Genomic DNA, 14,260 nt, shown 5'->3' with positions numbered 1-14,260 from the left:
CAATATAATAATCAATGGAAAAAAATCTTTCTTTTTTTTTTTTTTTTTTGCCTTTTTATGTACCATATTATTTATTATTACAATTATCATTATTATATCATATATATACAGTATATAATTCTATTTTATTTAGATTTATTTATTTATAAATAATTTTTTTATTATATTATTATTTATAAATAATTAAACACACACATATATAATAACTTATTTCTTTTTAAATTATTAAGTATTGTTTATTTATTCTTTATTTTGATTTAATTATGTAATAAATATTTTAAAAATAAATCATTAAATAATAATTAAATATATTCATATGCAATTAAAAAATATTATTATATTTATAAATGGGTACTATCAGAATCGATTAATCACGATTAATTGCATCTAACATAAAAGTCTTTTTATATAATATATGTGTGTGTATAACCAGGTCAGAAGTCACACCTGCAGCTGCATCATCACCCGCATCACAGCCGCATCATCACTGTCACTGACCTGACGGTAAATCAGTCTGACGGAAACGCTCGTGGTTTTGCTCAACCTGCTGAATGTGCAATGAGATCCACGTCCATTCAGGCCCGAGTTTCTGTGTCGTTTCACTTCCTCTCTTGGGTCAGTCTGGATTGTTCCGGGTCTCATCAGTTTCTGTCAAAATAGAGAACTAAAAGTGGGCCATTTAGTGGGTTTTATTTTTGATCGTGGTCGCTTTGAGGTTCAGCCTTTCTGTTTGTGCACACCATATTACGGTATACACCGTCGATATATAGTTCATTTTGGCTGCTGGGAAAAACAGTGTGTATACATCAGACATGTACACTGAAAAAAAAAATATGATCAATAAGTTAAGACAACATATGTTTTTACATTGCTTGAACTTATCAAAATAAGTTGAGCAATTTTCAAGTTATACAAGATTCAACCTTTTTTTTTAAGTCAGTTTAAAATGTAATTTAAGTTGAAATGACTTAAACATCCAAACTGTTAGATCGGACCCCTCTGACCTAAAATATTTACTTGAATTAAACCTGAGATTATCAATATTTCAATAATTTAGTAACACATTCACACACTTACAGTTCTCTGATGTTGCTTAATGTGACATGCAGGTAAACAAATAATTTTTTTTTTATTGTGTTTTATTTGGATTGTTTTAATTTTATAAATTAATTATTATTAATTAATATGTACGTATGTATTATTACCAATAAAAATGTATTTTTTTAAATGCATAGTTTTTTTTAAATATTATTTTTATTATTATTGATTAATAAAGTAATTATATTAAAATTACTATAAATATTAAATCAATTGTTATATGGATTATTAACAATCAAAATAAAGTGCTTTATTTTGAGTTTTATTTTTAAACGATTTATTATTTTAATTAATTATTTATTAATGATTATTGTTGATTAATTAATTATATTTGTTTTTTAATTATAATTAATTTAATTATAATAATTAATTATAATTATAAAATTAAATATAGATATTAAATTAATTGTTAAACTTTTAAGTTAATTGTTAATTGTTAAACTTTTAAGTTTTTAATTATTTATGATTAAAATTATTAATTCTTATTATTTAATATTGTTGATTAAATAATTAAATCTGTACATAATACAATTTATATATTTATTAAATTAAATATAAATATGAATTTAATTAATTTCTATATGTATTATTAATTTAATGTATTTTTTAATGATTTATTATTATTGTTGATTAATTAATTATAATACATAATATAATTATTAAATTGAATATAAATGTTACATTAATTGTTAAATGGATTAAGAGTTATATTTATTAATTTATATGTATTTGTATTATTATTAAATTAAATATAACTATTAAAATGATTATATTATTTAATTAAATATTTGTATTTCATCAACTCGCATATCTCAGTTTGGGAAACATATTTATAGACACCCAAAATCTTAATATTAAAATAAGAATGATTTTTCTCAGCATCTCGTTTAAAGGGGTGGTATAATGCCCTTTTCACAAGATGTAAATTAGTCTTTGATGTCCCCAGAGTGTGTGTGTGAAGTTTTAGCTCAAAATACCCCACAGATATTTTTATATAGCATGTTAAAATTGTCACTTTTTGAGGGTGAGCAAAAACGCACCGTTTTGTGCGTGTCTTTTTAAATGCAAATGAGCTGCTGCTCCCGGCACAGGGGGCGGAGCTACAACAGCTTGTGTCCTTTTACCTCACACACACATGCACTGAAAATTTCAAAAACTTTTAGCCTTTTATGTTCAAACCAGAGTCAGACAATGATGGAGAGACTCAAGAAGAAGTGACAACATGTAGAAGCAACAGGACATTTCTGAATGGTTAGTTGGTGAATTTATGAAGCTGATGTGGAGTTAACTATCTTATAGTCATTGATTAGTATATTCTGTCATGATAATCTATAAATCGTGTTCAGGGGGCGGGGTTTATGTAAATTTTAGGGTTGGTGATGTCACTAACCCGGGAGGAATGTGGTGTAGTCTCTACCAGCCGTTTGTTGTAGTCCTTAAAAAGCGATTTCTTTAAAAGAAAATATCTCCCTTTGCTTTGAACTTTGAGCATCGTAACTTTGCAGATGTTGTTTATGCTCAAACAGCAACATTACACACTAACTAAAGTTAGAAAAGTGAAATCATAAATAAACCACCCCTTTAATCAAGATGTAGCAGGAATTTCTTAATGGGTCAGACAGAATATATCTAATGCTTCACTGTTTCCATGTCCAGGTGTTCGGCATTGAAGTCGTACCTCAGAAGAACACAGACAGGACGTAAAATGTCACCGATGCAAGTCTGTTTCTGTAATGAGCCATTCCCTGCAAACTAGAAAATGCCAGTGTCTGCCAGCTTTCTTCTCAACAAATGATGTGTGGACGTAAATACGTCTAAGGCTGAAGGCTTGTTCCAAGAAGGATGACTTTTCATGAAATTACAGTCATTAAAAACAAGATGAATTGTGTAACTGTTCAACCAAATAGCTGAAAGTTTATCGCCAGTGAAAACTTATCCATGTCATTATAGTGCAGGCATTGACATTAACCAATGCACAAAAAAAAGTTATTTTATTTGACTCAAGCTGTTAATTGCAATATATAAAGTTAACTTTTAAACTATTTAAACTGGACTAATAAACCTTAAATTCTAAAAGTGGCACATTTATTTCTGTTGACTTTTTGACCTTGTTGACCCAAATCTGAATAACTCATGCATTTAAATAAAGTCGATAAAACGTATTTGAACAAATATATTTGAATTGAATGTTATGAAAATAGGCTTTTGAACATAATTGGACAATTTTATGCTCATGCAATATTATTCCTAAATGTCTGCTTGCAATAGAAATAAAGATGGTATCAGGAAACGACTGATGTGCTGATGTGAAAAATGCAAATAACCCTTCAAACCTTTACTTTGAGGAAAAGATAAAAACAGAAGAAAGAAGGGGGAAAACGGCATGGACAGTGAAAATAATTCTCTTTTGAAGAATCACTTGCTGAAATAATACAGACCTTATACAGCATTTATAGAAACACAACAGAATTATTGGAGGTTAAAGGGGTCATATAATGTCATTTTTGTACAAGCTAATATGATTCTTTGAGGTCTAAATTAAAAGTTTGTAATATACTTTAATTCAAAATTCTCATTAGTATTGTAAGAAAACACTCATTTTACCTAGTCAAAAACAGCTCTGTTTTCAGCACGCCGTTTCAGTGCATGTGTCTTTAAATGATAATGAGCTTTGCTCACCCCGCCCCTCTGTTCTGTGCGTACACCGTTTAAAATAATAATACAAAAACCATAACGCGTTGTTCATTATAAACGTGGGATTATGAATTATATTGAGAACGTCGTACATAGAAAACATGCCATAATGTACCCTGAGTGTAAAAATAGCCACATTCATCGTGAAGCGTGCAAGCTATTTGCAAAGATTAATATAAAGATTAATATAAAGGTCAATAAAACGTTACACTCACTTGTTCTTCTGGAGGTTCAGCAGGAACACGAATAGTTGGTACTGATCCTTTTTTCTGGAGCAGCTTCTTAGCAAAAACAGCTTTATACTGTCCCTCGTTTGTAAAGCAGCCTCGAGTCTGGTGAAATGATTCGCAAACATGACAGCATTGACGTTGATCGTGGGGAATATTCCCTTCGAAAACAAACACAGCCACTGCGTCTTCAGCTGTACGGATTTAGAAACATCATCAATATGACTGCTGTGTTCGTTATTACACCCAAGAACAGAACACCACAATCGTTAGACGCCATTCTACTCAGCACTCCAGCTATCAACAATGAACGCGCCGGTCGGCGCGTGCTATGATTGACAGCTCGCTCACGAGGGCGGGTCTGTGTTTGAAACGCTGCTGTCAATCAGCCATCGTGGGAGGGGCGTCGATATTGTGACGTCACAATATCGAACAGCTTGATTTGAGACAGGAGGAAACATATAAGAAGATTAAAAAAAAAACACTGGATGGATTTTTATCATTTTATGATGGTTGTGTACAGGCACTGCCAACACACATTTCAGTACAATCAACTTGTAAAAGTGCATGTACCATTATATGACCCCTTTAAAACACTTTCTTATGATATGTTGAGTGATAACCATAAAAATAAATATATAGTTCTAAAAAATTCACACCACAACTATAATGATAACGGCACAGAGGAACATGTCACTTAAAGAACGATTTTATTTTGCTGATGAACAATAAAAACATTGACAGCCAATCAGAAGTCTGCTTTAACAAGCTCGACCATTTAAAGCACAAACTGCAGAGAGCTTATAATAAACAGAACATTATCCAATAATCTTTGTTTTATATATAATGGTTTCATTATGAGTTTCTTTCTTCTGCTGAACACAAAGGAAGATATTTTGAATATTGTCAGTAATCAGACAGTTGATTAGCCATTGACTTCCAGATTATTATTTTTTCCTACTATGAAAGTCAATGTCATCAACTGTCTGATTACTAACAATCTTTAAAATATATTTTTTTGAAACAACCTGAGGGTCAATTTTAATTTTTAAGTGAATTCCTTTAATATCATATTTTTAAATATGATGTTTTCATTGTAAATATGGCGATTATCTTTAAGCTGGACACCCAACTTAATATATGATATTTACCATCTGAATCTAATAATGTCATGATAAAAGGAAAAGTCAGCCACTGTTTATTATACTGTTAATTGTTGTACCTTTTAACACAAATACCATACTTTTACATATTCTTCCGTTATTGAAAAACTGTTGCTTTAATGACCTCCCAGCTAGCAAAAAGTCGTCTATTAGACGTTGAATAGACTCTTCAAGAAGTAAATCTTCACCGTCTAATCACGACTTTTCAACGTTTAAAACAGGTCGATCTTCAACGTCTTGATGGAATATGTAAAACTCTTTAAATTTATTTGAGATAATAATGAAAATGGTTTGGTACTTCAAGGAAGTTAACGCTTGTCAATGGAGAATAAAATGAAATGAAATGTATGAGATTTTGGTAAGACCAGGCTAGTTGTACCCTACCCTTTAAAGGTACTTCCCAGCACAGCGCTGCAACAACCATAATGAAATGACACTTCACAACAGATCATGTTTTACAGTGAACTCTGTTAGAGTTTCATCTGTTCAATAAAATACCTTACTCTCCATCATCTCTGCGGCGCATACAACATTTCAAATCTCTCAGTTCTCTCCATCTTTGAAAAGCCAAGCCAATGTTGATTCTTGTTTTATTACGACTTACGAGCTCTGTCGCGTTCTCTTTTTTTCCAGCAGACTCTCCTCTGTTTTGCGTTTTTCTTTTTAAAACATCACATCACATCAACCTCTGCCGCTCCTACACCAGACAAAGCAGCCGGAGCAACTTTTACCTAATTACGGATATGACAAGAGACGCAAAAACGCTCCTGCAAAGTCTAAAATATACAGCAAACACTTATAATAGGCTTACCATAGTGAATCCAAAATACGTTTTGGAAGAAGGATTGATGATGTATTGGCTCATTATTTACATTTTATTGATTTTGAACAAAAAAAAAGTTACATATAGCTTTAACCTAAAATCGATTTTTAAAAAAAGTTCATTTTCAGTAGTACATCATGCTTGATCAAGATGTACAAGGAATTTCAGAAGGCCAGAATTGTGAGATAAAATCCCAATTATCTTTTATTATTCTGTGGCAGAAACAAGCTTCCATAGAATCTAATGCTTCATTTGTTACATGTTCAGGTGTTTGCCTTGACCTCAGAAAGACAACACACAAAAACACATAAAATGTCACAGCATCAGGTCTGTTTTCTTTAATAAGCGCTTTTCCCTGGATGCTTCTAGTCACAGAAATAAAAACCCACAGACTCACAGAAGTATGTTAAAAACAAAATTCAGTTTTATTTTTCAACTTCCATTTTTAATTCTTGACTTTTTTTCTCCTCTCTGTGGATTAAAAAAAAATTACACACACACCTAAAAACAAAGGACAGGGAAAACTGTAAAACAAATGACGTAGAAAGAAACGTTACATCACAGCACAGAATGTGTCGCTGTGGAAGACAACGCTCTGTTATTTTCCGCAGTTCTTCAGTTAATTTCTTGAAGACAGTTGACAATTACAGGGGGGATAAAATCCATTTGTCTGAAACAGAATCACGACCCAGCATGCCTGCCCGTAAGAAGGCCAGAGAATGTACAGACACACACACTCACACACACTCACACTCACACAAACAAACGGCTATATTACAGAGACACTGAGGTGGAGGTCTGGAGGACACGGCGCGCCGGGACGCTCGGATCGGGAAAAGGACGTCCGACTGGCTGGAAAGGCCAAAACTCCTTTAGAGACCAGTTGAAAGTGACTCGGGCTAATGGTGTGTGTTCACCCCGAGACTGACAGCGCAGGCGTGGGCACGTTCTGCTCAAACACAGCATGTGCTGTTGACATTCGGCGAGGCTCAGAATCACGCGCCGCGGAGGGTCGATCACCCGCTGACTCTGGAGAAACTGGCCCTGTTATGTCTTCTTAACGCCTGTGTTTTCTGACAACTGAATCAGTCCTAATTATGCACATTAGTAATTAGTGAATTCTTATTCAAACATGTGCAAATGATTGACATAAAACCATCTGTTTCTCGTAAATCCCTCTCGAAAATTACAATGAACTCTGTCAGCAACATCTATCTATCTATCTATCTATCTATCTATCTATCTATCTATCTATCTATCTATCTATCTATCTATCTATCTATCTATCTATCTATCGACAGTACTAGTACAATCTATCTAATCTAAGTACAAGCATCATATTTTTATGCATTATAAAATGTACACAAAAAAAATATATATTTAGGCCTAAATTTGAGATTTATGGATTTGAATTGCAACTTAACTTAGTGTGATGTATGTTTGTCAGTCATACATCAATTAAACAGGAAAGATTTGTGCATTCAAAAAAAATCATGGTGTTTATTATTATTAACTTTGTATCTATTTGATTTGATTCAAATAATGTCAAAAGGCATTTATTCAGATTGCTTGCAATCAGTGTAAATCTGTTGACTGTGAAAACAATTACATATATTCAGTTTAAGCGTATGAACATGGTTAAAATATGACTAGTGGAACAAGGAATATTTACACTTAGTTAAAATGTATGAGATTGAAAGAAATGGATTTATTGATGATAAATATATAAATTGTGTATTTAAATACATTCAGTTCTATCATCTTATGTGAAATCATACCTGTTTCATTCGTGTATGACTGACAAATACGAATCACATTAAGTTAACCGGCTTATATTAAAACTCTGTAAGTTAAATGTACATTTTATATGCAATTCAGATAAATCTTAAATATAGGCCTACATATTTTTTTTGAGAGGTCCTTTAACCAAAATGCCTGCGTTTGACTTCTCTCTAAATGATGTGTTTTTAAAAATGTAATTATTTTTTAGCTATTGACTTCAAAATGCAACGCTAATCACACAAGATGCTGAAAAACAGCAAGATGTGATGCAATGGCCAAAGACGTCATCCTGACACGTTCACACAGACGTCTTCAAAACGCAACATCTATAGTGCAAGATGCGACACAATATCATTAGTACAAACTACGGTCAGTTTTCTCTTTCATGATGGAGCAATCTTATTGAGAAAGTTAGTAAACTGTTGACGTTTATAGCCAAGAACCTGAATAGCACCAAACATTCACATCTGCATTTGTTTCTGGCCTAAAGCCGTTTTTAATTGCATTAATGAGAACAATCTTGTGATATTAGTGATACATAGTACCCATAACAAGCATCTGCCCGCTTTTTATTCTCACAATTTATCTTCTTTTCATCTAAATTTGACTAACAACGGTGGGACTATCTAACATTCGCCCCGTTCTATGATCTACTTCTACACGCAAACTGTCTCACTATTTTGTCTCCAGATACACAGTATCAATAGGCACTGATTTTCAGTTTTTCATAAGCTCTCTGTACATATTTTGGTTATTTATGTAACACTGGCTAGTGCAACAAAAACAAAAGCACATGCAGTACTGAAAGCAACATCTTAAACCAGGCTAAAGTGGCCACAGAGCTGGTTTTACATGTCAGGCTGGTCTAGTTTGATGGTTTTAAAGAGGTTATGGGAACCTGTCAGCTGGTCAGGTTGGGAGACCACCTTGCTGGCCAGCTAAACCCCAGTATCATTACTACTACTACTACTACTACTACTACTACTAAATGCATCATGCAGTGTTATTTGGCACTGCCACCTTGTGGCCCAATGAAGCAGGTTTAACTTTCACTATTAATTCACACTATGACAAATGATAATTAGGCAACATTGTGCAGTATTGGGGACTAATCAGGAAAAAGTCCACTGTTAGATCTATATGAGCAGCAGATGAAAAGCATGATGACTTTGCTGTTCAGTCAATGAGTTTCGTATGAAAGTACCTCCAAAGTAAACTGGTTGCAGACTTCCTTCCAAATCCCCATAACATCACATGCAATGATCTAGAACGAACTTGAGAGAGTTAAGGCTTGGTCACACCAAGGACGATAACTATGACCAGTAGTGGCCTTTGCTATGTTTCACTTGAAATGCGCCTCACAACAGAAGAGGTCGCTTGCACTCGAACAAGAGCCGTCATCATGGAAATGAATGGGGGCTAGGGGCAAGAATACCACCAAAATGAATAAAAAAGCCTTCAATATTCAAGATATATGGGTCTTGTATGAGCTCTTGTCATTAATATTTATAACAGGCCATAGACTGCTGTTTTCCCGAATGTCAGCAGCACAATTGCAAATGTGATAGTCTATTGATTTCAACAGTTCCATAACCGAGAAGTTCATGTAAGGTGACTTTCATTTCAGTCGTAGAACATTGTCTATTTTGCATTATATTTCGCCAACGAACATAGTTCAGACCAATCCAAAGAGCCATTGCGTGTCTCAGAGCGACACAGTGATGTTTCCTTACTAAATTTATTCATTACATGTTTTTAATTAATCGTTCGACTGAATGATGATGGACCTCCAACCGTTCCTTTGAAACAGGCCTTCGAACTGACTATAACGATAACCATAAAGATATAAATTGTTGTAAATATAAAAGAATAGCGAAATTCACACCACAACCATATCATTAAAATTAGAATTTCTTTCAGAACGATTTTTTTTCCAGCTAACATTGACAGCTAATCAAAATCCATCCTACTTTACAGAGCTTGAGCATTTAAAACGACAGACGACGACTGACAACATAAGTGCACGCTATAGTCATCTTTATAGTTTTTGGTGTGAACAGGCCTTTAAAGAGATTTAAAGGTGAACCACAAAACTACTACTTTCTATCTCAGTTTAATATGCACAGACAACTACAAGTAAGCCATTTGTAAATAGGGACGGATTAAATATTTGGGAACTGGACAGAAAAACAAGTTTAATTTTAGTTTATAATTTAATTAAAATACATTTCACAGCTATAGTTTCCGTCTTTCTTAGTACGCTGTGTTACACAGACACTGAGTTTGCATGTGCCTAGATGCCTTTGACACACTGCTTTTGTAGAGCATTTAGCAGGTTTCCCTGTCCGATCCGACTCGTTCCCATCTGTCCTCCACGCCAGACCTCAACCTCAGTCCCCTCTCAATCCGAATCTCTGCAGTTCAGCACGGGAATCACGAGGGGGAATGATCCCAGGCCGAAACATAGGCTACACCAGCAGTGCTCCATCACGATAACCACCACACACCCATATAAACCACCCAAAACAGACATTTACATGCGTTATACCCACACCGAGAATGTGAAACGACATTTCATACTTTTTTTTTCTCTTTTGTTTACTTATATTTGAGGAGAATACATGTACACAGAGATGGATCGGCGGACCTCGAGGGCGATGCGAACATGAGTATGACAAAAGCGGAGTGACAGCGGGATAGAAAGTTTAAGAGATTTTGTGCTTGACACTGAACCCTCGTACAGTGGCGGGAAAGTATTTCGACATTTAAGTCACAATTAAATGTCTGAATGTCAATTGCATTACATGTCTCACTTTCCTAAGTCATTTTTGCTATGATTTTTACTAGATTAATGAAGCCTTCAGCTGTAGTTGATTCTATTAACTTAATGTTTGACAACCAGAAAGTGTCCAATTGTTAATTTCCAACACCATTTTTATTGTTTATTGTTGTATACTTTGTAATCTATCAAACTTCATTTTGAGAAGTACTTTAAAGTGTGTACTTTATTTAGTAAAAAACAAATGGTCTGATGGGCTATTTAATATATGATCTATTGCAAAGACAAATCAAGCGTCATTTAAGTGTTCAAATACTTTTTTTTTGCGGCCACTGTGTACTGTACTAAGTAGTATGCATTATCTTTATGTACGAATGCACAGTCTTCAGCGTTCATTAATAATGGCGTAGTGGCCGTCAGACTTTAAATTGAACTTTAAATGGGTTTCGGTTTTATTCCGGGGGTATTGCTGGCTGAAATGCAATAATGGTGCACATATTCAGGGAACGCAACATTATCCTATTATAGTATATACAGCATTAACATTGCAAACTGAACGGTTAGGCTCATGCAGGGTCATTATGAAGGGTTGCATAAAGCACCGCGTTAAGTCGCGCACCGCTGCTTTACGTCAAAGCCTCTTCGCCGCGTGCTCTTAAGTGGCGGTTAATTATCCTGTAGGGGATCGGACTCCACATCGGGCGTCAGACTCATAGGCACAGCTGTCCTTGAAGAGGATTCTGTCAGTGCCTGGACTGAGCTTGATTTATGAGCTCTGCCGCTCACCAGATGGGGGACGGAGAGAAAACGACGGTCCGCTTGCTTAGCGAGTCACAGTCGCTGGCTAATTACATCTTTGTCTCCCGCTAATCTGATTCTGAACCGAAAAAAAAGAGGCAGCGAACAGAATCTAATACTGCGTTCCATTCAACTTGGAAGAGTGCAATCGAATGCAACATGAAGTCATAATTGCAACTGCTGCAGAAATTCACACACTGATATGCAGGGTAAATGAAATGCACTGTGATGGATAAATGTTAAGCAAATGTGCATAAACACTATGATCCTGTCTGTAACCTGAACACCTACAGAACAAATGCTAGCATTGCATAGCATCGCAATTTGATTGCGAGAGGAACGCTAATGGTAGCATTGCTTCATTAGCCTATACTCATGTCATTTCCATAGCGCAACGCATGAACTAATGCGTGCATTTATGGAGACATCACATAGGAATATCCGACAATCGTCTTTGAATGGAACGCAGCATTGCACAAACATATTGATGTGTAACCGCAGGATTCTGAGGCTTTTGGTTATGTCATCGAGGCAGACATGAGCATTACATCATTACGGCATAATATATCATACATTACAATCATCAACAGCATGAGAAAAAAAAAAAAAATCGCAATACATACAGTACACATTTGAAATGATATTAGGACGCCTACACGCTAGAGTTTCCAATGCAAATGCATTGAGTTCAATGGAAAAGACAAGAGGACAAATGCATGGATTGGACAAGTGACGCTCTACTTCGTACATATGTTTGTGTTCCCACAGCCATTTTCTCAAGCTCAAAACAGATCTTCTGATTTATCTAGCGTGCAAGCGCCCTCACATTTCACTGATTGCTCTCTTTAACGAACTTGGTCAAATTACTTCCATTTTAAAAAGTTAATCATGGTAAAACAGAGCACAATACTTCAAAAAGTTTTTTTGTTCTTTTTTGCTGTTTGATGAATTCAGTGATTTTTAGTACAAAATATTTTCACACACATGGCTTGTGATCAGCTCTGACATTTTTTTCTCACATGGAATTACTATCATATTTATTCAAATACTTATTAACATTGTCATCATCATTATTATCATCATCATCATCATTATTAACACCAAAAAGGAATAGCAGTTAACCTTGCAGATTAAAATGTACACAGTGCAGGGGGTTAAAACGGGGTCGGTGCAGGAAGTGAGGTCACAAGAGGGACATTTCTAACCGGTACATGCTATCCACAAGCAACGAGAAGTAGATGAACTGTTTCAGGGCAGGAGACGCCAGAAACTTCTGCTGCCTTCAAGTCCTTGTGGAAAGTTCCTACTTACGAGTTTGAACGTATTTATGATGCATTCACGTTATTTTGAAACATATTGTGCAACTTCATATTTCTTTCACTCTTTGCATCGCGTCTTTCAGTTTTCTAAGCCATGTTTGCAAATGTTTTTAGTACATGAATGGAGTCTACAGCTGTAATATTTATTTTATTAACTAAAGTTCGACAACCAGAAAGTGTTCTCACTTTGCATTTCCAACATGATATCTATAACTTCGCAATCTAACAAACCTCATTTTGAAAAGCAATTTAAAGTATTACAATTTTTTAACTTCCTGTCAAACACAAGCACTAGGAGGAGCACTTTTCTAAATGTGAGTTAAAAACTAAACTTATTATGATCAATACCAATGAATCTCCTCTAATAATGACATTTTGGTGGCGAATGCATGCTCATCTCGTAAATACGATCATTCCAACGTGACTTAAAGGCAGCAATATCGTCCAAGCCAAAAGGCTGAAACAGAGAGGCTGATGGGAAACGGTGAAATGAGTGGCCTCTACTGCATATATATTTACACTGAGGACGATCTGAGTGATGGACAGAGACTGATGACAATATGAGGGCTGGACGCGGGTCAGATGTTCGCTTTGGGTCGAGAGCCCAAACGAACGCAAACGAGGGGCCGAGATGACACGGCACTCCTGCTAACCCTCGCTAGAAAGAAAAACACGTGGTTTGACATCATTCATAGTAGCTACGTATGTCAGAATGCACCACCGTCAGCTCAGATCTCTGCGTTCGGATCCGAGGGTCAACGGCCGACGGGCCCGCTGGTGAAACAGCTCCGAGAGGGTCACCCGAACATCGCAACCATCGTCGTCAACACCGTTACGTTACGACCAGCATGTCCAGCACGCACATCAAGAGACACAGAACCGTTATCTTGTCGTTCACATCATTTGCATCACATAGCAGGTTTGGACGTTAAAAGGTGACCGTCGTTGGCGACGGGAGGGGGAGATGAAGCGTGATATGCGACCGGGCGTGAATGGAAATAGGAAGAGAAAGGAATGATCGAGTGATGTAGCGATGGCTCCTGGATTAATGCATAATTTCTTTTTGTTCACAGTGATGGGTTCGTATTTAAAGACTCCTTCCGAAGCGGGAAAGTTTTAGACCTTCATCAGAACAGAGATGGAGAGGCAGAACCACAGACCGACTCCTGATAAACGTCCGTTCAGGGACACCCCTCCGCCGTACACCGCCCCGGGCCCTGCAAGAGCACAGAGAAGCAGATGTGAACACGGAAAACCAGAGAGACAAAGGTGGTCACTGAGTCAAATGAAATCATTAGCAAAATGCACATTTCTTTAAAAAAATAAAATAAAATAAAATAAAATAAAGTCTTAGTGAGTGCATGTATTGATTGCACTGGTGCATGTTCAATACATTAAAACATTTTCATCAATGTTCAATCAAAATTATATTCAATATTTTATTGTTTTTATTAAATAATAATTTGCTCCACTTCTAAAACAACTGTCCCTGTTTGGCTGATGTCACAAGCCCTTTAAACTAGAAAATGAGTCATATTATGCAGGTTAAAAGGATCGCAAATTATTGACTTTAACCT

At 35.4% G+C, this 14,260-nt stretch overlaps 1 protein-coding gene across 3 annotated transcripts in view; it reads right to left on the bottom strand.

The window, feature by feature from the left end:
- Positions 1-14,260, bottom strand: part of iglon5 (IgLON family member 5) — a 236,897-nt gene that overhangs the window by 38,378 nt on the left and 184,259 nt on the right. Inside the window, exon 8 of one of the 3 annotated variants that reach the window (XM_084088960.1) lies at positions 394-648. The exons of 1 other annotated variant lie outside the window; for it this stretch is intronic. In XM_084088960.1, the coding sequence (XP_083945086.1) occupies positions 617-648 (32 nt within the window). In that variant the 3' untranslated portion in view covers positions 394-616. Of the gene's footprint in view, positions 1-393; positions 649-6,407; positions 13,901-14,260 lie in introns of those variants that run through there. One more of the 3 variants, XM_084088958.1, reaches the window with a different exon arrangement.

The sequence above is a fragment of the Abramis brama genome (assembly GCF_963993115.1).
Source record: "Abramis brama genome assembly, chromosome: 17".
Taxonomy (NCBI): Eukaryota; Metazoa; Chordata; class Actinopteri; order Cypriniformes; family Leuciscidae; genus Abramis; species Abramis brama.
Note: the sequence above shows the minus strand (reverse complement) of the source record. Positions and strands in the feature narration are given on the sequence as shown.